The sequence below is a fragment of the Lissotriton helveticus genome, chromosome 10 (genome assembly GCF_964261635.1).
Source record: "Lissotriton helveticus chromosome 10, aLisHel1.1, whole genome shotgun sequence".
NCBI lineage: Eukaryota > Metazoa > Chordata > Amphibia > Caudata > Salamandridae > Lissotriton > Lissotriton helveticus.
In genome coordinates, this window is record NC_136071.1 from 319,651,221 (window position 1) to 319,679,165 (window position 27,945).

General features: G+C 40.8%; 1 protein-coding gene across 2 annotated transcripts in view; it reads left to right on the top strand.

The window, feature by feature from the left end:
* Positions 1 to 27,945, top strand: part of PTH1R (parathyroid hormone 1 receptor) — a 643,148-nt gene that overhangs the window by 456,783 nt on the left and 158,420 nt on the right. For both annotated transcript variants that reach the window (XM_078662472.1, XM_078662473.1), the window contains 2 exons: positions 10,427 to 10,537; positions 14,222 to 14,340. In XM_078662472.1, the coding sequence (XP_078518598.1) occupies positions 10,427 to 10,537; positions 14,222 to 14,340 (230 nt within the window). The remainder of the gene's footprint in view (positions 1 to 10,426; positions 10,538 to 14,221; positions 14,341 to 27,945) is intronic.

Genomic DNA, 27,945 nt, shown 5'->3' on the forward strand with positions numbered 1-27,945 from the left:
AAGAAGAAGAAGACGACAACCTGTCAAATGAAGAGTTGGAAAAAAAATTTGAATTATTGCACAAGCCCATACCATTTTGAGTTGTGTCAACAGACAAATTAGGATTAACAACTACAACACGACTCTTGTTCCAGATTCTCCCATCATCAGTCTTAACAGCATTTTTGAACACTTTAATAACAGATCTAACATTGGTATATTTAGACCATGGTTTGCGTCCTACAGGAGTCTTTATTTTTACTAGATCACCAATTTTGACATCTTGAAAATTTACACTCTTCCTTTTATCAAAGTAAGATTTGCGAGCGTCCTGCTTGGATAACTCCCTTTCTCTCCAATCACCTAAGTCATTGTTCACCAGGCCTTTGTTTAAACACATCCACCCTGGACACAACAAAGTATTGGGAATCCTCCCTTTGAACAGTTCAAATGGAGACCTCCCTGTAGTGGAATGGGGAACAAAGCGATATGTATTTATCCTGTCCTGGAGAGTGGTTTTCCAATTTAGACCTGAAGCACGAGCAAGTTGGATTGACTCTTTTAGTGTTTTATTGACCCTCTCTACAGCACCATTAGTCTCTGGATGATAGAGTGAACATCTCTTATGGGTAACACCACATCTTTTTAGAAAATCAACAAAAATAGAGGAACAGAACTGGGGACCATTGTCAGACAGAATACTATTCGGGAAACCTTCCTTATAAAACAGAGGTTCCAAGAACTTAATGATGGTATTAGAAGTGATATCCCTGACAGCAGAAACCTCGATCCATCTAGAGTAGAGATCAATAAGTACGATGAGGTAAGGAGTATCAGAAACACCAGATAAAGGACCCAGGATGTCAATGGCAACCTCATCCCAAGGATGGCCAGGCAAGGCTCTTTTTACCATGGGCATTTGTTTGGTTTTAAGAATCTTATCGCTAGAACAACACTCAGAACATTCTCTAACCATTCTCTCAATATCAAGATCCATACCTGGCCACCAAAATTGCATACGCAGAAACTCTTTGGTTTTCACAATCCCCATGTGACCACAATGAGCAAGAGACAACAACTTTCCTCTAAGAGAAGATGGAGGAACAAGTTTAGTGCCTCGAGTCAACAAACCATCATTTACGGAGAGCTCATCTGAAACCAAACACCATGGTTTGGATAGACGAGATTTACTCATCAAAGCAAGAATTACTTGCGAAATTTCATCATCTTTTCCCAACTCCAACCTCCATTCAGTTTCATCAATTGCACCATCAGTAATTTCACAGACATTAGTACACTCATCCGGTTCGCAAAGGTCATCCTGGTCATCATTCTCACAGTCAACCAATCTAGACAAACAATCAGCCGATCTGTTGGCAATACCAGGAATATAATCAACTTCAAACTCAAATTCCTGTAGAGAAACAATCCATTTCCTGATTCTGGAGGAAATGGCATCTAGACCTTTCTTTGAAAAAACTTCTTTCAAAGGCTTGTGATCAGATAGTACACACACTTTTGTTCCCCAAATAAGATTTTTGAACTTTCTCAAGGCCCAGAATATAGCAAGAGATTCCTTCTCTATTACGGAGTAATTAGACTCCGACCCTCTAAGGCAACGGGAAGAACAACAAATGAGGTAATCTTTACCATCCCTCTTCTGGACCAAAATGGCACCTAGCCCTTTATCACTAGCATCAGTGAACATCACAGTGGGTAGTCCCGGAACAAACGCATGAAGAGAAGGGGCCTTGCTCAACTCTTTCTTAATACACTCAAATTCATCCTTACATTCCAGAGACCAGTCATATATAACACTCTTAGCAGTTAACTTCCTCAAATTGTGTGTTTTGTTTGCAAAATTGGGAATGAACTTCCCATAAAATTCTACCATGCCTAAGAATGAGAGAAGTTCTTCCTTACAAGTTGGTTCTTTAACTTTACTTATAGACTCAACAAGTTCTTTCTTTGGGAAGACACCAACTCCAGTGATACAATGGCCTAGATAGTTAACCTCTTGAACCCTAAATTTGCATTTGGTTCTTTTCAAAGTCATACCAGCACTATCCAACCGTTTCAAAACATCAGACACACGACCATCATGTTCAAGAACACTACTTCCATAGATTAACAAATCATCTTGATAGCACTTAACCCCTGACAACCCTCTTAAGATCTTGGCCATGATTCGTTGGAACACTGAGGCAGCTGAGACGAGGCCAAAGGGCATTCTCTTAAATCTAAACGTGCCCATTGGTGTAATAAAGGCGGTAAGGTCTTGTGAAGAGGTGTCTAGCTCAACCTGATGGTAAGCGGAAGCTAAATCGAGAGTGGTGAAATACTTTGCACCTTCTAACGTGCTGACCATCTCATCTATGTTAGGAAGGGGAAACCTATCAACAACTACCTCCCTATTTAGAGCCCTTAAATCAATGCAAAGACGAATTTCGCCAGTAGGTTTCTTTGCGATAACTACAGGAGCAAGCCACTCAGTTGCCTCCACGGGTTCAATAATATCATTTTTCACAAGTTTGTCAAGTTCCTCTTGTACCTTTGCTTGTTCTACTAGGGGAATCCTCCTTACTTTAGCCACTACCGGAAGAGCATTGGTTTTTAATTTAATATGGTGTTTATAACCACGCAGACAGCCTAATTCCTCTTTAAAAACACCTGGAAATTGTTTAGCCAAAGACAAAGATAACTCTTCATCACTCTTGTTGTCTCGTATAGGGTTAGATATTTCTTGAATTCTGACTTGGGGAGTGGCATTTGGATCAAGTGTCACACCTAAATAGCGTTGATGCAACCAACCTAAAAGTGCATCACCTTTCTTTGACACGTAGACTTTACCAACAGTGATTCTTGAACCAAGTTCTATCTCTGCCATGAAATAACCCACCATCCCAATGGGTTTTTCGCTATACCCCAATGGTAAAATGTCACATTTAAACAGTTTAACTTTGCCTTTAAATAGCTCATTATACAACTTTTCATCAATTATAGTTATTTTTGAGCAAGAATCAAATTTTAAATTTATCATTGAGCCTTCCACACTAACTAAATGAGAGGGATGATCAGATTTGTCATCCTTAACTTCAAAACAAATTGACCTCACTTGAGGTTGAGGCCACCTCCTTCTTGAGTTGTCACCATTATACGTTTTGCTCCTGCACAGTTTTGCAAAATGACCCTTCTTATTACATACATTACATGTTACTTTCAATGCAGGACACATAGGTGAATTAGCCAAATGATTAATTTGACCACATCTAAAACAAGAAAATCTGTTTCCGGAGAAAGAGGAAGAAGGATTAGTTGTCCTAATGTGTTTTTCATCATTAATTACATTTTCTACTTTCTTTAATTGATAAACAGTCTCATCAACTTTTACTTCATCCTTAGATTCAAGAGTGGATGGTTTTTCTTTCTCTTTCTTTAGTTCACCAACACATCTCGTCATGTGTTCTACTTGTTTTGCAATAGTTAGGACTTCATCTAAGGGAGGTTCATCTTTTAGCCAGAGTTCCTTTCTTATATCATCATGCGCACATCTTAAAACAAACTGATCACGTATACGTTCATCCAGTGTCTGTCCAAAGTTGCATGACGAAGCTAGTTTTCTCAATGAAGATACGTATTCCTCTACTGTTTCATCCCTTTTTTGTTCACGCAAACCAAAATGGTATCTTTCCATGATGGTGCTAAGTCTTGGTAAATAATGTCTATCAAGTTGAACTATGGCTATTTCGTATTCATTAAGATTCCTTTGTTCAGCAGCCGACAGATCAGGTAAGTGCTCGAGAACATCTTGTCCTTCACCACCGAGACAATGTAGTAGAAGTGAGTGCTTTCTTTCAGCACTTAAGTTGGTTCCACAAACTCTGGCATAATTTGCGAATATTTTTTTCCATTTTTTCCATTTAACATTAGGCTCGCCTGGACTCGTCAGAAAAAATGCAGGTTGAGTTACATTTTGCATTTTGTATTAAAGCAAGTAAGATGAATACAAATATATATATATATATTTTTTTTTTTAATAAAAGTGAGTTTTTTTTTTTTTTTTTTAAAGTGAGTCCTTCTCTCCCCTTTTTTTTTTTTTATTTATGTATCCTTAAGTTTTAATCCTTTCATCTGTGGACTGATTATTTATGTTCATTAGTTATATTCTGCAGTGTTGGAGTAGAACAGATGCATCAGAAAAAAAAACAATGGGAAGACTCTATTACTTATTCTTCCTTTTCTTTTACAGGACAATTGAACACAGGCAATTCTATTTGCTTATTGTGCAGGTTAGATAACGTTCTGTTTATACAGAATGCTGAAATCTTAAGGTGCAGGGTTGATGAAATAATGCCTTGGGCGTTCTGTTGACACGCAGCGCAGAACTCCTGAAACGCAGCGTTGATGAGACAATACGTCACCGCTCTTTTGAGTTAGCGCGTTCTTTCCGTTGTGTGGAACGCACACGTGAAACGCAGATTGACGTCACAGAAATTGAGAGCGGAATGTAAACGTAAGCAGAGCGCGAGCTTAAAACGGCTTTCGTTTCTCTACGCAAAGTTTCTATAAATCCCTTAAATCCCTTGTTAAACACCTCCCGCTCTCCTCACCAACATGAAATCGGCCGCTGGGAAGTCTTCGCTTCACTTCACAGAAATTCGGACAGCCGCTGGAGGAGAAGGTAGGACGGGAAAACTTCTGTGTTGTCCTGTTGAGGTTGTTTTATTTCTTTTCCAATCGTCGCCAGTATAATGTTGTTGAAGATGCCAATAAAACGAGTAGATAGGTAGTCGAGTAGCAAAGTGGGTTTATTACAACCTCAGCCAAGCACAGCCACAAGTAACTGCCACAAGAAGAATCTTACAGGTAGAGTGCGTTCTCAGAACTTGGAATGAAGGGGAGGATGACATAGTTTAAAGGGGAAGGAGGAAACCACAGGAGAGAACATCACACAGTCCTGCATCTATAACGTGACGGGGAAAACTAAATACACCAGAAGGCAAAGACAAATCTGTAATAGATAACCTTTATGCCTGACTTGCCACTTTTTTCCAATTGTTTCTATTACGTTCATATTCCTGCTGCCTTCTTCCTCTCCACTCTCTGTCCTTTCCTCTGCTTCCATTCTAGTCCATTGTTCCCTTGACCTCCTCTCTTCCCGGTGCACCTTTTCTACCTGTCTCTTCACACTTCTCTTTCTCTCATTTTTTGTAGTCGTTGTCTGATAAGTCCCCCCAACCCCGCTCCTCCACCCATCTGCACAGGCCGCTCCAGGTATTTTCCTACCTTCTTCTTTCCGTCTTACCTTCTGTCAATCATTCTCTGCCCCTTCCTTTCACTTCTTCAATTCTCCTCTCCTATTCTGTACCCATCTATCCCATTCCTCCCTCCTGCTCCCCCACACCTTCCTACTGACCTCTTCCTTCAGTGGTGTGAAATGGTGCTATGGAAGGTGGACGTTGCACTGATTTTTGATGGGTTTTGTTTCTTGTAATTGAAATACAAAAATCAGAATGCAAAGGAAAACTACTCACCTATGAGTTTAAAAGTTGACAGTCTCTTCTCCATTCTCCCTCTGGTTCTCCCTTCATCAGCTTTCTTTCTTCGGTTTTCTACATCTTATTTGTATTTTGGAATTTACCTTCTTCTCTTCTCCCCTTCCTGATACTTCAACTCCTCTCTCACTTGCCCGCATCTCTTTCCTCCTTTCCCATTTGTCTTCTAATATGCTTCTCTCACTCCCCGTCTATGCCCATTCATCCATAAACCCTCCATCATCGTACCTCTGTTTTTATATCCAATATCTCATTTACATCCCCTTACTCCTCTTAATATCCCCCCTCACCATCCTTAGCAGACGTTAGCCTTCAGAGAATGAGACTGATGCTGACAATGTGTAAATAAACATAACCGTTTTTGGTTTCTATATACCTAATTCAGCTCAATGGCCCTGATTCACAAAGGGCTCCACACTTCTGGCAGGGGGGCCACACATGTGGTGGACCTCTGCATTGCAGTTTCTCATTGTGGAGTTTCCGTCACAAGTGCGGGCCGCCACCACGGCTGCAGGATCTATGCCAAGAATGTAGAGACCCGTTGTCAATCTGGTCCATTGTATTCCAATGCCAAAGAACAACCCCACTATGAATATTTTTAGGGTTCTGAGGAATGTAAAAATCAGTAAGCCCCACAGTCTAAAATAGAAAACAACTGAAAGCCCGTTTTTGACAAGCAAATGGCTTAAAAGTTACTGATTTACTTTGTTGCCTCTAGATTCACAGCCAAACCACAATATAGAAGTAGCTTGAGGGTCTACTTAATGACAGTCAACTCTTCTTCAACGTGCATCTAGTTTAGCATTGTTATTGCCATGATGTGCTTATTTTTGCAGGTAAGCCAGTTTGCCAGTAATATTAGTTAGGGCTCCTGGCCAAGCTGATGTACATACATAGGGTACTCCATACAACCCCAGGAAGGATGGGAGAAATATAGAGTACCATAATTAGGGCTCCCTGTTTTCCATTTTTACCGATTTGTACAGATAAATACAGACAGAAAATCATTTACTTTTTGTCTGTATTTATTTTGAAATGTGGATAAAAACGGAAATTGGGTTGTTTTTGAGTGATTCTAAATGCTGTCAATCATGGCTGAAAAGCCAATAGCTGTGCAGATTGAAGGGCAAGTAGATTAGAAAAAGATAGAGATTTTAGTAAAGAGCCTTAAACAGCAGTAGATTTGCACAACCTTGATACTAAAATATACATATTTTCTTACAAGTGCATATTTTGCCATCTGAGAGTGTACAGATCATTTAAACCTATCAGGCGTTCAGGCATGAGTGCACATTAACTGGTTAAATAAATGCAGAAATATACACTTACTTTTTTCACAAAACCTAAATAAATAAAGATAAACACAGGTAAAATTAACAAAAAATAAATATGGATAAATACAGATAGATAGGACAAAAATATAAATACCATAAAACCGGGAGCCCTAACCACAATACATTTTGCCAGCAGATGTCAACCCATGACAGCTAACACAATCACTAAATAGAAGACAGCAAGCCTTCTAAAATAAATATTATCATCACTTTACAATGACAAGAGTCAGCTATGCATCAATTTAACTGAGGAGCTATGATATGAATTTGTAGCACATAATATAGCAGATCATAATAGATTTTAGTTACATTTTGAACCATTGTGATGCTACCTTATTTCCTGAATGAGTAGACTAATTGTCATGCACAAAAGGTCCTTGTGCACCTGTCCTCAGGAGGCCCAGTAAAACAGTATGGAGGTTGAAATAATTCATAACATGTAAGAGGCAATCATTAAAAGGAAGAACTGGATAAACCATTCATATAATAGACGAGTAGGAGTAAACCATTTAATTGACCTACTTGAATAATTTTCCTATGAACTGCAACAAAGCAGATGGTATGCACAGTGCTTACAAATAAAATACCATGGCGTACTCTTTTTTCTCTTATACCTTTAAATTCTCCAGAAGTTCATGTTTAAACATTGAAAATATATGTGCATAAAATGAATAAATACAGTTGGTTCTAAATTGTTCCATAAATACTGATCTTGAAATAGGTGTTTTTTTTCAAAGTTTGTTGCTTACTTCTGGAGTGCCTATTCTTAGTTTAGTTTTGGGCAAAGACCAAAGGTATAAAAAAACATGATTAACTTCTGCTGAGAGCCACATCGTTAAGTGCAACTAACGGATATAAAAGAGTAGATGCTCCAACAGTGTCACAAAGCATCTTTTTGCTTAACCCCTTCGATGCTCATGACGGAACGGTTCCGTCATGAGCATCGGTTGAGCTGTGCTCATGACGGAACCGTTCCGTCATGAGCCCATAGGCTCAATAGAACGTTCAGCACAGCGCAGGAATCTGCGCCGCGCTGAAGCGGTTAAATTATCCAAAAGGATTTTTTTTAAAACTTAACCCTCTTGCCTGCTACGCGATTTCCTGATGTGGATGCCAAAAGGAGGGCTTCACACAAGTTGAAAATAGATTTAATGCAGACTGAGACATATTTTTGGACAGATATGACAGATATAAAATATAGGTGTTGGTACTCAGCTGCATAAAAACTCATGTACATTTATTGAACAGCATTGCCATGTTAGTGTCTATCAGGCTAAGAATAGGCACAGATATCTCTGAATGATAAGCAGTTTTAAAAGGGAGTTTAGGCACAGAGCCACAACTTCCTTAACCAGCTAATGTGAAAATTTTATGTCCAGGAATCATGGACTGTGACCTACAAATGATACCCCTGGATCTTCTGCTGATCAAAAATAGAGGAAAAAGTATACTTTGTTTTAGAACTGTCAGCCTTAGGGTGGTCTTCCCCCAAACATTTTGCTTTCGTCACCCATGTTAACTGACCTTGTTTTTGCTGCCTTTAGGACTCTCTGCACTTTACCACTGCTAACCAGTGATAAAGTGCTTGTGCATTCACCTATAAACATGGTCAAACCGAATTCACATATTTAAGATACTTGTAAGTCTAAAGTAAAATGGTGCTACCTATGGCCAAGGCCTGTAAATTAAATTCTACAATTGGGCCTACAGCACTGATTGTGGCATCCATTTCATTAGCACTTTAAACTTGTCTCCAGCCTGCCATTGCAGCCTGTGTTCGTGCAGTTTTAATCTGCCATTTCTACCTAGCAAAATATAAATGTTGCCAGGTTCAAACCTTCCTCTTTTAATACATAAGTCACCCCAAGGGTAGGCCATGGAGGACATGTTCTGGTAGTGGAAAACCTACATTTGTTTTGCACTACTGTAAGACCTTCCTCTCCAATTTAATAACATTGGAATTACCTTACTACTTTTCATAAGTGTAATTTTCAAATGGAATATGTAACCTCTCATGTTTGGTGTCTTTGGAATCACAATTTAAAATGCTAACTTATGGTGAAGTCTGATTTTAAACTGCAATTCTGAATATGTCACTTTTTTTGCCTTTGATGCCAGCAGCCTGTCTCCTGGTCAAATGATTGTAGCTGACAGATGGCCCTTGTATATTCCTTCTCAACAACCACACACAATGGGGAGCTTAGATGTGACTGGATGGGTCATCACTGGCAGAATGGGAGGGAGGAGCTAGGCCCAATCCCACTTACAATTGAATAGGCTGTGCCCTGTCTCCACACAAAGGGCTGCATACCGCCTCTAGATAGTCTGGCGCCAGGGCCAGGGCCAAGAAAGCATGAGATCTTTGTACTTCAAAGACATGCCACCAGAAGCTTGTCCCCTATTTCAAAGGCACAACTGGGTATATATATTGGACCTCAGAAACCAACTCTTCAGTACACTTCTGGACCTGTGGATACTCTGCCAGAAGGAAGTACTGTTTTGTTGCTACAAGTACTGCCACTCTGCTTGACTGCTTTGCTGAAGAAACTGCTGCCCTGGTGTGCTGACCCGCTGCCCTCTTGCCTGGAGAAAGAGAACTGGACCTGCACCTTCAAGTTGAACCCAGGGCACAGAGTGACTCCAAGGGCTAGTTTGCTGGCCTCCTGATCTGAACCTCAGGGACATAAATGACTCCCCATTATCCTGAACCAGCCCCTGGACCCAGCTGCAGTGAGTTCTTGACCCCCAAGTGGTGCCCCTCAGGTCTTGTACCCCTGGTGTGGCTCAGCGAGCTAAAATCAAGCATTTAGGCTCTTTATAACTGTGAACAGGCCCGTTTGCACTGAGACTATGCCCTTTGCCCGAGAATCGTTACAAAGCACAGCAAGTCCCAACTATTCACACTACAGCATCAACCGCTGGCAGGGGGCCGCCAACCTGAAGCACCAGCCTGCCCCCTCCACGATGCCTGGCCTGCTCTTCAGGCTACGCCTACAGCCTCCCCTCCTTCCTCTGCGTGCCCCTCTCTACCGTGAACTGACTATAGGCACAAACTTGAGAAGGTAAACTTCAGTGGAACTAGTCTAGGGACTGTAGATGACCTGCGCTCCATCGCGGTTGGCCTGAACTTGTGACTTTGACCCGGTCCAGCGCAACCAGATGTCCTTGGTGGGCGCTTTGTGCTTTTTGGCTCTATTTTTCACTAAAGTCTTTAAAAATTCATAAACCAGGTTCTAGTCATGGTATGTTTGTCACTTTGGTATTGTTTTATCTATTAAATTCAGTCTCAACAGGTGTAAAATATTACATTATTATTCCCCTGGTTTTCTTAATTTCGTGATTACATTTGTGTTTGTTTTTTTCCCATAATATTAACTTAACATTACTTAGAAAACGTTACTTGCTGCTAATGATATTATATTTAAGTCAAAAACATATGCATGTTTATTCGAATGTGGTCTATTGGGCCACCAAACACAGAATCCTCACAGAGAAATGCGATTTTGACTCGGAATTTAACTGGCAAATTTACATCAAATTGCTTTTTTTGTTTTACAGATGGTTTCTGTCTACCTGAATGGGATGGCATGGTATGTTGGCCAGAGGGGATCGCAGGCAAGGTGGTATCCATGCCTTGCCCAGAATACATCTATGACTTCAACCACAAAGGTAAAGCCTACTGTGCAAATTAGTTGCAATGATTTTGAGCACAATAGGCTCATCAATTATTATGATCCAGGGCCATTTCACGAAGACCATCCATGTAGAGGTTTTCTAAATACATAAAGGCTCAAACTAATGATTCTAGTATTCGTTCAAGAGAAGTCGTCATAGATTTCCAAAACGTTTATGCTCCGTAGCACTCTTCCACATCACATTTGGGTCACTAAATTTAAAAATATCCTGCATTGTTGGAGTCATATTTCCCCTGACATGGTTCCCATATACATTCAGGTTGTCAGTTTGAGGAACCAATGATCTTCTACAATAGGTTTGTCAAGCTAGGATCATGATGACATGGCGGACCGGTCAACATTTATTTTATTCCTGAAGTTACGCCCCAAACTGTAGATCTAGTTCCAGGACTGCCATAACTAATGTTTTCCACAAGTGGGGAGATTTCCATCTGAAGGCTTACTAGGAAGTCCCAGGCAGATGATGCTCCTGTACTAATGGAATTGGATGAGCCACTCTTAATTGAATGGCCCTTATGCCACTACAGCTGTCAGAAGGCAAAGGGAGTGTCCCTGGAGACGCGCTTGGGGGGTGGGGGGGGGGGGGGGGAGTTTACTACCTGGAACATCTCCTTTCCCTTCACTCTAAATGAGATAGAATAATACAGAGCATACTTAGTAGTAAAGACGTGCCAAGTGTTGGCAGGTAGCCCATTAGAACCTACCTGTAAATTAAGCCCCCTTGACTCTAAACCAACCAAAACAATATCCAATAAGTGAATGTCATTTTCTTTCACCTTGTGCAGAATGGTGATTTAATTTTGGGGTAGTGTCTGATACCTTCTTTGAAATCAACAGCAGAGTCTTAATTGTAGCATCTATGCAAACTTAACTAGAATAAATTCCTGAATGTTGATGTTCTAAGTAAGATTCCCAGCACAGCTTAAGGGAAAAATTGTTCTTTCCTATTTCTTGCCTCACTATTTAGGGGTTCTTTTTATGTAGTGCAACAGACACGTCCTTCTACGTGTGCTTAAGAGCTAAAACATATGTTTTAAGGAACACTGATGAAAAGTATTACTTCAATTACAAAATAACGTTGCAGGAGTATTCTATACACAGTCCTTTTACAATTTTTTCTTAATATCGTTTCTTCCCTTTTTCCTTACTTCCTCATACGCTTTTCTTTTCCATGTTTGTTTAATTTTGTTTCATTCATTCCCTTCTTTCTTTCTACCCTATTTTACTTCTCTTCCTTTTTCACGTCCTAATTTTATTACTTCCGGTGAGCTTCTCTTTTGCTTTTTTCTCTTTTGATCCCTCTTTCCCCTCATCTTAGTTCGTCATTTTCCTCTCTTCTGCCTCACCTTCTCATCTTTCTGTCTTTCCCTATTATTTGTTTTTTTCGTTCTTTCCCTTCCCTTCCTTTTTTGTCATTGTCACTCTGTCCCTCCGTCCCCTATCCATCACTTCTACCTCACAGCACGGTATCAACATGCTTTTCTGCCTAACCTTCCATCTTGTTCCTTACAAGACGCCACACACTATCCTTTTGCTCTCTCTCTCTCTCTCTCTCTCGCTCTCTCCCTCTCTCTATCTCTCTATATCTCCCCCTCTCCTTCTAGCTATCTTCCCTCCTTACTTCCTATCTTCGTTCTTCCTTTCTCCTTACTGTACTTCCTATTTTCCATCGTTCTTTCCTTTGGTTTTTCTTTACATCTTTTTTCATATTTACATTTTGTTCTTTCACTATTCTTCTTGTTTCATACTGTTCTTTCCTATCTTCACTTTTATTGCTATTTCTCACTTTTTCTCGATTTCTCTGTTTATGACTTTTTAATGTTTTGCCCCCTTGCCTTTAATCTTACAATGCTTTCTGTGGGTTAGACGTTGGAACCCGCTCTCATTTTCAGTTCTTAATCACTTAATTGTAAAAAAAACAACATCTTACCCAATTTTCTGGCTTATTGGAAATTCAGTAAAAGCTTCTTGAACAAATAAATAATTTCCTCTCGAGTTTATTACGTGGGAGGGTCGTACCATTTTGATCACTTTGTTATCAGTGAAGATTAGGTTCTTCCAAAGGTCCCCATGCGCCAATACCTCATAAAGTGCAGCCTTATAATATAACTGTTATGGTGACATACTTCATAGAGAGGATTGTAAAATGCACATTCCGAACGAGCTTCTGAAACACTACCTCAACAAGCTCACTAGGCAGTAAAGTCTATTTTCAATTATTCGCAGGTTAATATTTTAGCAACTAAAAACACAGAAGAAGGATGTTTGTTTTCAGATCTGGGGGCCTAATGTACAATGGTATTTCGCCAGTTGCAAAGTCTGTAAATTGAAAAATACAGGGTTTGAAACAGCAAAATAATGGTTTGAAATGTAAATAGCTCCTTTTGCGAGTTGAAAAGACTAGTGAAAGGGGTTTGAAATGGGCATCTCTTTCCTATTTACAAGATACAATGGGGTGCATCATTAGTTTAGGACCTTAGTTGTAGTGACAAACCACTGATCAGTTGCTCACCCTCAAAACGGATTGCTAGATGACTGACAAAGGCGAAGCTGCCTGCAGGGGAAAGCCACCTCTTTGGGAATTATTTAGGGTATCCTAGGGTGGGTTAGCAAGCTCCTGTTCAGGGGCCGCTAGGTGCTCAACTGATGTCTCCATATCATGTATACAGACTTTTGTAAATAAGCCCCTGTCTCTTTAACACCTTGCCTGCGTCGAACATTCAGCTCCAGTGCTAAATGTTCGAAAAACGGGTGGGGCACCGTCGGCCAACGGACGTTCGCAGTGCATGTGACGACCGTTGGCCAACAGCAGGAGCCAAGGGGTTAAAAGACTTGTGTTTTAACCGCTTCGATGCTTGTGATGGAACCGTTCCGTCATCAGTCACGGCTGAGCTGTGCTGATGACGGAACGGTTCCGTCACGACCGCACCCTGTTCTGAAATGTCCAGCACAGGGGCGGAATCGGCGCCGCACGGAAGCGGTTAAAAAATATATATTGACAGACTGAGAATGCCAACTGAGGGACAGAGATCAGCTGCAACTCTCAGGACTCAATCCTCAGGTGTAGAGGGTTACAAAATGCAACCTGCCTCATTAATATTTATGAGGCAGCAATATTTCCATCCCAAAACAAACATACATTGTGGAGTATTATTGATGAATACACCAGTCACACCACACTACCAGCTGGTGTTCAATTTCCAGATCACAGTTTGAAGACTGCCATTAATTAGATCCAGTAGTGGCTACTCGAGGGAGTGCTGCGGGGTGGTGGGGCGGGGCAGGGGCAGGGTGGGGGTAGTAAACTCCGGCATACGGCCGAACGGAATTAAATAACAAAATAAATGAATAAAACAAATCACATTGCGTGCGCTGCAACGCCGATGGCGTTACAGAGCGTGCAATGTAATTCATTTTATTTATTTAGTTACTTAATTCTGTTCAGCCGTATGCCGGAGTTTACTACTCCCCACCCTGCCCCTCCCCGCCGCCCCGCAGCACTCCCTCGAGGAGCCGCTACTGATTCGATCACGCCCAGAGTACCATCCTCAGGACCTGCACCAAAGAGACCTGTTAGATATTTCCTTCCATTATTCGGTCTATTTTATAAACAGATGAGCCCTCTTTTGATATCCCTGTTGTCTGGTTTCTTTGTTAGGCCACGCCTATCGGAGGTGTGACATGAATGGGAGCTGGGACGTGGCGACGGGTCACAACCGCACCTGGGCAAATTACAATGAATGTACGAAGTTCCTCACCAATGAGACCAGAGAGCGGGTAAGTATGTGTGTTAACAGTGCTACAGGTTTACTGGCTGTTCATATTTTCTAAATCTCATGTTGCACAGAAGTAGCCTCTCCTCTACTGCCACATGGTCTTGCACTTATGCCAGGTGGAAGGAAATATGAGACAAAAGAGACATTTCAGTAAACTGTGCACTGGTATATCCAGCACTTCTTAAAGACCAGCAGGGCCGGCCTAAGGCATGTGCAAGCTGTGCACCTGCACAGGGCCGCCAAACCCCAGGGGCCGCCACGCCAATATATATCCTTTGATACATATTTGCGTGGCGGCCCCTGGCAGGGATTTGGCGGCCTCGGGCCCCCTACCTACACTCCCTGTTCAGGGCCTCCGTGAGCCTAGAGCCGGCCCTGAAACCAGTTAGAATCAAAACATTCAGTTAGGCTCTAGACCGTTACACAATGGCTTGGGAATAAATAAAGTGATTACTGAACAATTATAATGTGTTGTAAACCAATATTAAAATGTAACTACTGCAACCTCCTTAATATAGGTTCTAAAGACCGTGAAACAACAGCTTGAACACAGTAATGTCCACAAATGCAATTACTGCACAACCATTCATGATTGTCTGCAGTTGCACCATAAGTACTGCATGTGGCAGGTAACCAGGCAACCAAACACAAGATCAAAAGTCCAGCATTCGATTTGAAAATCAACTTTGTTCAGCTGTGGGTAACATGAGTAAACCCCCTGAATTGTATCAGCCTGCCTGCGTCAAACAACTGACGGCCAAATTACCAAATGGAGGGTGATCACTTGGTTATAAATAGCGGGTACATTCATTTAAAATGCATATGACCCTTCTTTTTTCGCACTTTTGGATATAATAAATTCTCCATGATAAAAAGAGGATGTTTTGTGTATTATCATGTCCCTAACTATGTGATGATAGCTTACTATGAAATGTAATTGCCCTTATTGAAATGGTATTTCACAAGTCTGGCTAATAATGATGATGATAATGATGATGATGATAATGATGATGATGATAATGATGATATGTAGAAGAAGAACAACAGCAAGAATAACAAGAATAAGGATACATTTTAAACAAGAATAAGGCTAAGGATAAGGATAAGGATAGTGATATGAATAAGTTTAAGTAAGGATAGGAACAGAATACCAATGGTTATTATGACCCAAATAAACAGCACTGATTCTTTTTAGCCTCATGATTTCACTGCCTTGAAATGGTCTGATAACACTATGTGTGTGTTGATCTGTTGGACCTGGTCCTTTCTGCAAGGTCACCCCAGAATGTTTGCCTACCTCTTCCTTCTTTTGCTGAATTCATCCTCAATGACTTGTAGGACTCTGCACACTTCTTCCCTGCTAACCAATGGTTAAAAGCTTGTGCTTTCTCTTGAAAACCTTGTTACATTTGCCTACACCTGATTGCTACATTTAATATACTTGTTTGTAGTACTACATGGTCCCAGGCCCTGTAAATTAAATGCTACCAGTGGGCTGCAGCACACATTGTGCCACAATCTAAGGCAGCACTTTAAAGCATGTCCCAGGCCTCCCACTGCAGCCTGTAGTGGAGTTGTAAACAGCAGTTTCGGTCTGACAACATAAACTTTTAGCCTGGCCTAGGACTTCCTTTTAACTACTTATAAGTCACCTGTAAGGTAGGCCCTAACCACTACTAGGGCAGGGAGCAATGCACTTGAAAAGTAGGACATCTGGGTTTAAGGTTTACATGTTCTAGCAGTTAAAAACACCTAAAGTCATTTTCCACTGTTGTAAAGCTATCTCTTCCTTAGACTTACTCTGGTTCAGTGGTGTAACATTAGCCCCCTCTGGCATTGTGCAAGGGCATCGGGGACGGGCTCCTGGCCTGACAGATCCTGGCTGCGTCCATGTAATTTGCAGGGGAGGTCCCTCAAGTTTTATTATGTCACTGCTCTGGGTTACCCTATTACACCTAATAAGTGCTTACTTCAGATTGGGAACAGATAGAGGCCTGTTGTGTACCATCAAATTGTAAATTAAAATCCTCTTTGAAGGTAAAGTCAGATTTTAAGTTACATTCTTGATAATGACACTTTTAGAAATTTGGCATTTTTTTGCTCAGACCAACTGTACCTTTGTGCCAGTGTCCTCGGTCACATGACTGTGAGTGGATCTTCTGTTGTGGGTTGTGTAATACTTTCAGAAATGAGAACAAATAGGCCTAGGTGTGAGGGGAGAGGGTCTTCCTGACAGGATGATTGGGGGAGGAGTTGTGCCCTGCCCTGATTACATTTTAAAAGGCCCTCCCTGCAGCACACAATAAGGGAGCTGACACCAGGCTTGTCCTTTCCTTTGTCACCAAGACAGTTTGTAGCCAGGGCCAGAGGAAGTGTAACAACTGACCAGAACCAGTTTTGGGGGTTTAGTCAGGAGCTTCATTCACACAAAGGCTGACACCAGATTTAAACGTGGGACCTTCAGAACGTCCCTTTTGAACACACCTGGGGCTGAGGAATGTTAAAAATAAGGACTGCTATGCTATCTTAGGTAGAAGGTCTTCGCTGGAAACTGAAGAAGGCTTGGACCTGCTTGCCTTGAACCCAGGCTACCCAGAGTGACTTAAAAGATCAGTTGGCTGACGTACTGTGTGAACTATAGGGACAAAATAATCTTCCAGAAACATCCTTGTTATGACCCAGCTGACAAGCACTAATTGGACCTGCTTGGACCTGTCTGAGCCCTGCAGCTGGCCTCTGCTGGTGTGTGTCCTGATCCACAAAAGGTGCCCATCCAAGTCCGGGAAACTCAGCTGGCAACAGTGTGAACTACTCCTCAGAATAAATTCTGAAATTTGGGCTTTTTAATATCGCAGAGACCTCATCGTGCCAAGGACTAGTGCCTGAGATGGATGCTAATGTGGAGCTTTAGCAGGAACTACTCTTCGGGCAGACAGTAACCATCTGTGATGATCAACCAATGTGAAGCATTAATGATGGCCGGCTCTTTGTGCTACAGCAATGGCTGTCTGCAAAATTCAAACAGCTTCTCGCGCCAACAGCCTCCTCCTAGTGGTCCATGCCAACATGAGCAGCACTGCTCGTGCCAGACTTGAGAAGGTAACTCTCCAGCATGATTAACATTGTCTCTGTATCCGAACCCCACTCCGTCGTGGTGGGCCTCAACTTGTGACTTTTCTCAGGAGTAGCACGACCAGATACCCAAAAGTGACGCTTTGTACATCCTGGTTCTATTGTCACCAAAAACTTCAAAAAAACATATCTCCGGGTCTACTGATTGGATTTTTGTTCTTCGGGTATCATGTTATTTATTTAAATGTACTCTATATTTCTGAATTGCTTTAGAGATTTTTCTTTCATTGTGTTTTCACTTTATTACTGTTTGTGTGCTGCATAAATATTTTACTATTTATAGATTGCCTCTAAGTTAAGCCTTACTGCCAAGCTACCAGAGGGCTAAACACAGGTTCATTTAGAGACTTTGTGGTTCACCCTGGCAATGATTTTGTTTATTATTTGAGTGGTACTTCCAGCCATCTCAACTAATAACCTAGTTTTTTACAATCTCACGTTCTAAGTTTGTCAATTAAGTTTCTACACATTCTGAGCAACACCATTTCGTTTAATGTGGCATACAATACACTGAATCAAATATATTTCTTGCACCATTTTTAAATGATTTGTGGTGTGATTAATTTCTCTACCATACATATTCTTTCTAATGAAGGAGCAATACACCATGAATTGAATCTTTTATGGGAAGGATGATGGTGTGATAATATACTATAAGCAATAAAATACCTTCTGCTCCTGGTAAAAGGATATGGCAATCCACCTAAGATTTGCCACATACCTATAAATAATACAAATGATCACAGAACTCAGCAGTAAATTGAAATATCCTTATAACGTATGGCAGGGTGTGCTTTATCCCATATAGCTAATGCACAACTTTAGGCTCATAAGCACTACGAGAATTCCACTTTTGCATATAAGTGGGGCTCAACAAATTTCAAGAAAAAAATCTTTGCAACTTCTTCATTATTTTAATGATACTTTAGTGGCTGGTTGGATTGGCAGCAAACAGAGCCCGCTCGGATTTAGACTTAGGGTGTGGTGAAAGAGTTAGGCTGTGGGATGTAAACTGGAGAAGAAGTATACCCTAACTGGAGTACTCAGAATACAAGGCACCAATTGTGTGTTCTTGTTGGGTATAGTGAGACAAAACATGGTTTAAATTGCTAGGTGATTGACAGGTTTCCATAGAGGAACAATATGAAAGCAACAGGGGGAGAAGCATATGAACTATGCAGCACATGCCCAGGGCCGTGTGACCGGTGCCACTGCACCAGGTGCTGACTTTGCAAGGGGGCTCCTGTTTGCTAGTTTATATTGTGCTTAAAAGCAGCAGCTGCTGCCATGTTCCTAGCATTCAGCAATTTTCAGGCAACAATTAATATGTCAAGAGAACTCCTGTGATTAATGTTCTTCCAGGTGAGATCAGAGTTTTGCCTAGTGGAAGTTTTGACTCCTGGAAGTTTTGATTCATGGTAAGGTAGCGCGGATGGTTAATATGCCTGCTGCGAAGAACATGTATCATGCAGATCACAACGTGTATGTAATGTAAACAGGTCCGTGGGTTACTGCTTTTGTCAGAGACTTGCTTTTGTTAGTTGCAGTTTACAGTGAACTGTCATTAAAAAACTGCTTGTAGACTTCAACACATAGATTAGAGCTATGGATTTTTCCCCAGACTTTCATTATTCTAATGTTGCAAAAAGGGTTCATTTGGGTACAAATCAGTTCTTGTTATTAAAAAGAGTCTCAATCCATTGCGTCAAATTTTAAATTCAGAGTTTGTGCTTCTCCAGACCAAGTACTCTTCAACTATATTGCCTACCTGTCTGGATAATATGTGAATCCACTCCTTGTTGTCCTCTGTCTTATGAAACATTTCTTATACACTGATTTACACACCTATGATTGATAGTCTCTGTGTAATGTCTGTGTTATGTAAAGTGCTCTGACACCTTTCACTTTTATGAGTGATGCTATAAAATGTATTAAATGCATCCAAGAGAGAGTGGTTATGGAGACTGTTAAACGGTGGTAGGGAGGGAATCCGTGGCGGAGTTTGTCATTGGGGGAAAGTTTCATATGGGTGCAGGTCTCCCATGACCCAACTAAAAATGAGAGCTGTAAAAGATGTACTATATAGGAATTTTGTAAGGTTATAAAATTAGATCAATAACTGACCGAACTTGACATTTAATTCAGTCCACTTCAGTTGGAAATATCGATTTCACTTTAGTCATTAAATTAGCCAACGAGAAAAGAGAAATTGAAGATGCATACAAATAAGGTTCCTACTGCAGAAAGTGGCTAAATGAATATTCCTTTTTCCTCCCTGAACCCAAGTGCTTTAAAACTCAGGCAGTTTCAGCCCTCAGCCACCGCGGTCGGCAAGTTTCCAGCGAGTACATTTTCGAGCGCTGCTCGAGGCTGCGTTATCGGCTTGGTTCAATTACAGGGTCACACAGTTTCATGTTCCGGATTAACTTCGAAAATTCAAACCTCATGGTTTTATGTTTTGATTTTGGTTCTATTTTTGCTTCTTCTATAGGGCGTGCTTCCAAGTTTGAGCCTCGCCTTGGATTAAACTGATGATTGTCCAAAGTCAAAACATGTCTGAGGTCGTAGATCAGACTAGCTAGCTTTGTGATCCAAATTTAGCACAGATGATCATAAGGTCAATAATGTCACTTTACAGTTGAATGCTTATTTATTGCCTTCACCAATCATTATGCACAGTTAGCCCAGACGACCTATCTGTGCTGAAGAGAAATCATGTGAAGTCTGATTGGTTGCACTCAGGACCAATGGAATTATGAGGAAACAAGGATACAAATTATGTGGCAGCGTTGACTAAATTATGAAGCAAGAAACGTGTAGTAAATTAAGCGCAGGATTATGTGGCAGTACTATCTCGTTGTCTTTTTCAGACTTACACAATAGTACTGTTTGAGCAAACAAGGCATCTCATAATTAACAGTTTAACACCCCAACACAATCACCATTTGAAAGGTAACTAGATTACATTGAAAAGGGTCTGGCACTTCGTGGCACTACAGATGACACTTCCTTTTTAGTAATCTTGGACCCATTTGAGCTAGAAACATGTTTTTTTGTTGAAATCTATGTTATGCAGCAGTTGGCGGGTCTTGTGGCAAGTTTGGGGATTCTATAATTATGCATAAATTCTGCGTCCTCTGAATTGCAAAATTTACAGTGGTCATGGTTATAATCTGTTATATTGTAGTTGCATTTATAAAGCACTTGACAACCCTGACGTTGCACCAAAGCTAATTTGTAGACAGGAACTTTTGACCGTTTCGAGCTAGAAACTATTTTTCTTTTAAATCTGCAAATTATGCAGCAGGTGGTGATCATGTGGCAAGTTTGGGAAATCCATAATTATGCGCAAATCCCTGTAACCTTTGAATTGCAAAATTCCAGTTGTCATGGTTGTAATCTGTTATATTGTCGTTGCACTTATTTAGCACTTAATGCCCTTGACAAGGCAACAAAGCTCATTTGGGGACAGGTAACATGCAAGTAGTTAGTGTGCTTGGATAGAACAGGGTAGGTTCCTGGAGTAAGCCATGTGAAGAGTGCTCTGAGGTTGCACATGATGACGAGAGGTGTGCATAACAGTGTTTGCATTGCTTCACCTCAGAAGTTTGAGAAGCAAAAGGAGTGAGAGAAGAGGAGCCAGATCAAAGTGCTGCGTTGCCCTTGTGTCACACAAAGTGACGAAAGGGCAGTGTAAACCCTTAAGTGAGATTCACTATGCCATGCAGAGCGACCATCCATGCTTCTGCATTGCATAGTAAATCTGGAGTAACATAAGGCAAGGAAGTCTCTGGCTTGAGTTGTACTCTGCTAGGAAGACATTACAAGGGGGAGAGCGGGTGTTCCCATGTATCCACCCATGTGCTTTGGCACATTCCCAGATTTAATATCAATATTAAAACTGGGAATACATCACAAAGGTATGCCTTCCCAGGGGAGGTGTAACAAGGGGAAAAATATCTCTATTTCTCCTTGTTTTTCCTCTTTGTACTTTTTCTGCAGCACACTTAAAAAGAGGAAAAAGCCCCAGAGGATTGTTTTTGTGCAGGAAGGTGTCCCTTCTTACACAAAAACAATTGTTGGTGTAATGTAGGCACCCTAGCACGAGGGTGTCTGCATTGGCGCTAGGCTGCTTTCTGCACCAGTGTAGAGTGAGAGCAGGATTGAGTCATATCTTAGTAGACATGGCAAATTCCTGCCCTCTCCCTGCCAAGTTGTCTTGCTGTGTTGCGCTGCATGATGTTTTAACCCCTTCTACGCTCATGACGAGCTCAGCTCGTCATAAGTTACGCCTGTCGTTCGCTCATGAGCTCGTCATGTAACGCGGGTTTCTGCAAAAGTCAGCGCACAGCGGGAAAACCGCTAGCGCGCAGGGTGTTAATCCATCTAGCCCAGAATGCTTAAAGAAATCTGGAGCTAACATATTTGTGGAATAAATGTCAGACCACAGGTCCTATTTGAAAAGTACTTCAGTGTTGAGAGTTTACGGCTGACTCGTTGGGTGTTCCTGTGAATGTGTACCTGCACCTCTGAGTGTCATAGAGTGAAGGTGAATGAGAGACAGCTGTGCATATGGTACTCCTTACCATTAGTTCATCCAGTCAGGTTTTTCTTCTGCATTGTGGTATTTGTAGTTTTTTAAATTTTCCATTGTGAATGAAGGACTACAAGTATAATAATGCAAACCAACTACGAAGGATGAGCTATTTAACTCCCAACTCCAGATCTTTGATTAATAACGTCTTATATCTGCACTGCAGTTTCCCGCCTCATGCACCAAGTAAAATGTCTGCTCTGACGAAGAGCAGGCGCGAGGACAAATATTCCCATTCCCTTGGATATAAAATTGTGCTATCAAAGGCTCTGCAATGGGAACTGACCAGGCAAGTAGCTAAGATATTAAATTATATTAACAGCTTTTATACTATGTATTGGAACAAGGTCTTGAAAGTTGTCACAAGAAGCACCATTCCACACAGCATGATGAATCGCAGACACAAGAGTTGGTTGAAGGAGGCAGCTTTATAGTTATATTTCAAAGTTTACAAGCATGTTTTCATCCATGGTTTATCGTCTCACAAGTGTAGTGTAATCAATGTTTAACACATTAATTTCCCTCCTCTGGTTCTCATCTGTTGATGAGATATAACCCACCCTCTTGAGGGTTAAATACAACAGGTCAGAATGGTTTTATTCTTGGCTCCTCATCTCAGAAATGTAGCCTTATTAACGCTTAACACATTCATTTACTTTCTCTGGTCCTACTTTTTTGGCTTGTTAACCCCCACCATTTTGTGCCTAACATCTCTCTACCTCTTACTCCTTTTTTTATTTAATCATTTCCTTCAGCCTGAAATTCGACACTCTCCTCACACACAGTTATTTGTGGCTCCTACTCATTTATATGCTATTTCCAAGTAGCCTTTCCCAGTGGGATACACCGTCCATGATGTCCAAGGCTAGCTGTTCCTCACACACGGTAGATTTTCCCATTTACAAACACAATTACTAACGATTTTAAACAATCAATGATGGCTCAGCCCTGGGAGAGGGGGGGATTTGTCCCTGCTCAAAAGTCACTGTTATCCAATCAATGCAGCACTTCACCCAGCCCTAATATGTTCACATTTGTATTTATGTGTTTATTTAATTATTAATTTACTGATGAGTTTATTGATGTATCTATTTCATTTCGTAAGTACTGCTTTTATTAAGCATAATTTGGAGTTAGAAATACAGAAGACATAGCTTATTGGAACAAGGCATGATTCTAAAAGAAACTGACCTTGACTATAATGATGTCTTGAAATTATTCATGTAAATGTTAGCAGATGTTCAAATGGAGGAGCTGAAATATGATCCAAAGAAGACTTATTAAAGGTATCACAAATGTGCCACCTTTTCCTTGACTTTGCTTTGATGCCTTGATTACGGAGTCCTACACTTCTCCTTTAGCATGATTGGGCCAGAGAAAGCCATAACACAGATATTCCTGTTTTTTTTTTTAAGTTGTAACGTAGTTTCTATGTCGTCCTCCAAACAAAACCAGCTTGCAGAATTTCCACAAAGTTGCACCTCTCTTGTCATAAAGCTCAGAGGGCTCCTTAACAACGAGCGCTGGGTTCTTCCAACTATGTGAGGAAATAGGAGAGTCCTTTCTCCAAAGGAGTGCTCCCTGGAAGCTATCCTAAGTCTATGTTTTTTAACTGCTTTGAAACTGCTTCCAGGAACATGTGAAATTTACAAATGTCTCAGCTAAGGTTACAGCTTCTGAAAGTTCCCCACATCAAAGCGCAAGTTATAAAATGGGAAAAGCAGCCGACTTGACACACAGAAGAGAGAAAGCTGGATGGATATTTCTTTCCTTGTTCAAGTTCAGGGGCTGCCCGGTTGCCATTCCTCAGTAATGTGTCAGAGCACATTTTGTGTGTGTTTATAGTGAGTGATTGGAGTTTGGGCCTGAGAACAGGGAAGGCGCCTCTTTTCCCCATCCTGTTCCGCTGGGGGGGGGGGGGGTTCTATATTCCCACATACATGTATAACATTGCAAATGCATTTACTACTTTTAAACCTCTGGTGAAACCACTGATTGTTCTTCAAGGAAATAAGTTATAATCGTGTCAAAAATAATGAGAATGCAGTTATTTACTCTACATACAGTCCAAATGAATGCCCAAAAACTAATCTTGAAGACACAACAAAGGAAGGCAGGCCAACGTCAGTGAGAAAGGGCTCTTCAAAAACCTCTTTTCAAGGTTTTCCTCTGCAAGTCATGGCTCAAGCTATGGAACTACACATTAATCGCCATTGATTGCCTCGTTGAATGACTGCATAGAATAAAATAATGAGACATGATTTACAATAATTCAAAGGGGGGCTGCAGATAATCAGTTGTGAAGAGGAAGCTGTGCACTGGCCTCTGCAGAGGCTATCATTACCAGTTAGCATGAGAAGTTTTCCCATTGGACATTCTAGCCTGGTTGATTTTGAGAAGGTAAGAGTTCTTCACCTAAAATTACCAGATGCAAGAATACCTTGGACATTTTATCAGGAGCACATAGACACCCAGTAAAACTACCACGGATCTGTGCAGCATGGTCCTAAACTTACCCTGTCATACAGCATCGTAAAAATATGCTGCGCTCCTCCATAGCAGCCCACAGCCTGACTTGCTCCTAGCAACCTCCCCACCCCACATAGAAACATTCTGTTCCCCCTCACCCACACTTGCCGTCTGCTTGTAAATATAGTAAATGTAAGTGCTAAAGTCCTCGAAATCTGGTCCCATCTCTGTTTTTTCGACTTTGTAGTCTCAGGACCACATATGTATTCCACATCTCTTGGATTTTTAACTCATGATGCCTGCAATTAATGGTGAAGATGCCAGTTGAAATCAGTGTTTCCTGCACCATTATCTCCCCCCACTGTGGCGTCCTCCCCAGTCTGGGCACCCACAAAGGACTACACCACACACAGAGTTTAGCCATAGAAGTTTTTATTCTTCTGCATGTAATCGCAAACTTGACATTCTAAACCAGCTTTCAGTGCATACCGTTGTAACACGTCACAGTTATAAGGAGGTCATCTGGATCCAAAAAGATTCTGTCATTTCTAATTTGCAAACACTACATATCCTCCTCTGTTAAATAAAAATATATATTTTTACAAAGTAGTTATATAGATAAACGTATACATTCAAATCTCTTCACTGAATCTTCTTTGCGCTTGTATTGTTCAAGCTATTCTTGTTTTGGGAAACAGGGAGGTGTCATCACCGATGCCCAGGATCTGTGTCAATGGTGTAGAAGCAACAACAGTTGGTGATGCTTCAAACCCAATCTGTCTTTTGACTATTAGATCTGATGAACAATTGGTCAAATGCCTTACATGAGAAGAGTCTTGGGTCATAGACTTCCCAGGGTGCTGGGCAGTCACCATGTGTCCCTAGTAGACACCACTTGGAAAGGGTCTGAATTAAAAGGTGTATGATTTTTTTCCAGCGTTTGCCGTAGGTGCACTGGATCTCCTCTCATAAAAGCAATGTTCTTTGCATCTCATCTTTTATCAGCCTACACTTTCATCTTTTGTTTGCTAACCAAGTCCTTCTTGTGAATTGTGGTCTCATCTTTCTGTGATTGATCCATTGAGGTAACTTATTATTCCCTGCTCTTCCGAACATAAAAGTCACAGGACTTTCACCTGTAGTCTAGTGGGTTGTTCAACTATAAGTTCTCAAGGTAGAATTCAATATAGCTTTCAAATTGAACTTCTCAAGAGTGGCACACTGCACTGTTTTCTTTAGCATACTCAAAAAATGCTCGACAAGTCCTTTGGCTTGTGGTCACAGGGGTGTGCTTTTTGATGCTTTATTTTCAAATGTGCCAAGAAATCTCTGAACTCTCGACTATTGAAAGGTAGGCCAATGCCAGACTTCACTATGCCTGGAATATCCCAACTCGCAAAGATGCCATCTAGTCTTTCAATTCCTCATTCTTGAGTTGTAGATGAAAGATCTTCAATTAGTTTGAATCGTGAATGTTTATCCTTAATCACCAATAGATGATGTACATTGTCAATTGGAGTGAAAAAGTAAATGTCTCTACTCTCTCATACATGCTTTGTGAGTTCTAACATGTTCATGGTGTAATGATCAGTTTTTGTGAAAAGACAGATGCATAAATGACAGGTCTTTAATTCCTTTTCAACCTTGTATTCAAAGTAAGGAAGCCAGATTTGGTCTCAGAGAGCTAATTTTGTGGCAACGATTCCACAATGTCCATCATGGGCTACCTCAATTATTTTCTATCTCAGATTCTCCTGAATCAGGATTCTTGACCTTCAAGATAAATAACTCCTAACTTATTTAATATTCGTAATGTTTTTTTATTCATGAATTTTCTTTTATGAAATTGTTTTTGTATGTTATTATTGTGTGCTTTTATGATTGCTTCTTAACAATCGAATACAGCTGAGTTATGGACAGTTCACCTTTAACATATTTGTTCTTTTGGGTATTCACCATCCCTTTTGAGCGTTTGGGTGTGTTGGTTCCATGACTGATGCCTAATCATATCCTTTAGCTTTAACATGTCACTATCATGGCTCATGGCAGTGATAATCTGGGCCAACGAAATAGCAGCTGTTGTGTTTGATTTTACAATTTAGTTGATATAGGCCTCAGCTGTCATCGATGCAGTACTGTGACCTTGTATAGGCACTCTGGAAAAATAGTCAGCAGGGTTCTGATCCTTCCCTGGATAATGGACAATGACATAATCATGCTCTTGTAACCATTCTCCCCATCGTTCAAGGCACAGATATAAGGTCAGTAAAGCTTGATGATCAGTTACCATCATAAAAAAGTTTACCATACAGGAATACATGGAAATGTTCACAAGCCCATACTACAGCTAAGGGGTTCCTTCTCAGGTTGTGACAAACTTCTACTTGTGTAGGCCCCAATGTGCTTTTGAGCATTTCAGGTGTCCATTGTACTGTGCGAAGATAGCACCTAACCAAACTGGGCTAGCGTCAACAACAACCTCCGTATGAAGCTTTGGATTTAATTATGCCAGTTCAGTAACATTCTCAAGGGCTGTTTAATTTCCTTGAAGCTTTTCTCACATTTATGTGTCCAATGAAATGTAAGATTCATTGTCGTCAAGTTTCTCAATGGTGCACTTATAGTGCAAAGTCTTGTAGGGATCTGGAACAGTAACTGGACATACCAAGAAATGAATGCATCATGAAAACCTTATGTGGGGGTTCAGCATTAGACAGCGCTTGTACTTTAGCAGGATCTGCTGTCATACCCCTATCAGAAAAGATATTGCCAAAGGAATTTAGCATTGTCTTATGGAACTCTCACTTGTCTGAATTCAAAGTCAAACCTGCTTAGACAAGTAGAGTACCTACTTGTGTAGGAGCTTTATCATGTTCTGTTAGCTCTGAAAATCAATGCCATCAATGTAAATGAATGCATTCATGGGAGCTGTATGCTACATCGGATGACTTCTTGAAACAGTTCCACAGTGGATGACACACCAGAATGTATTCGTTCGTATTGAAACAAACCAACATGTGTAGAAAAGATTGTAATGTACTTGCAATTTTCTTCAAGTTCTAACTGATAAGAACTTTTTTTTAAATCAAGATGAGAGAATTCATTGGCACCTTTTAATTGTGTCATCATGTCAGCAATGACCTGGATGTCATTCTCATTTAATTGTTGTGTTAGCGTGACGCTTGTCCACGCATATACATACAGCTCCTTCACTGTCCTTTTTGGGTACTACTACTATGGGAGAAACCCAAGGCATTGGAGCAGTGGAATGCTCAATATGATCATGCTTAAGTAACAATTCAAGTTCTTTCTCAACAGCTTCTTGCAAATGAAAAGCAAGCTGTTTGTGTTATCCGCAACAGGATGGATGTCCTTATTAATATGCAACTTCATTTTCATAGTCTTAAGTTT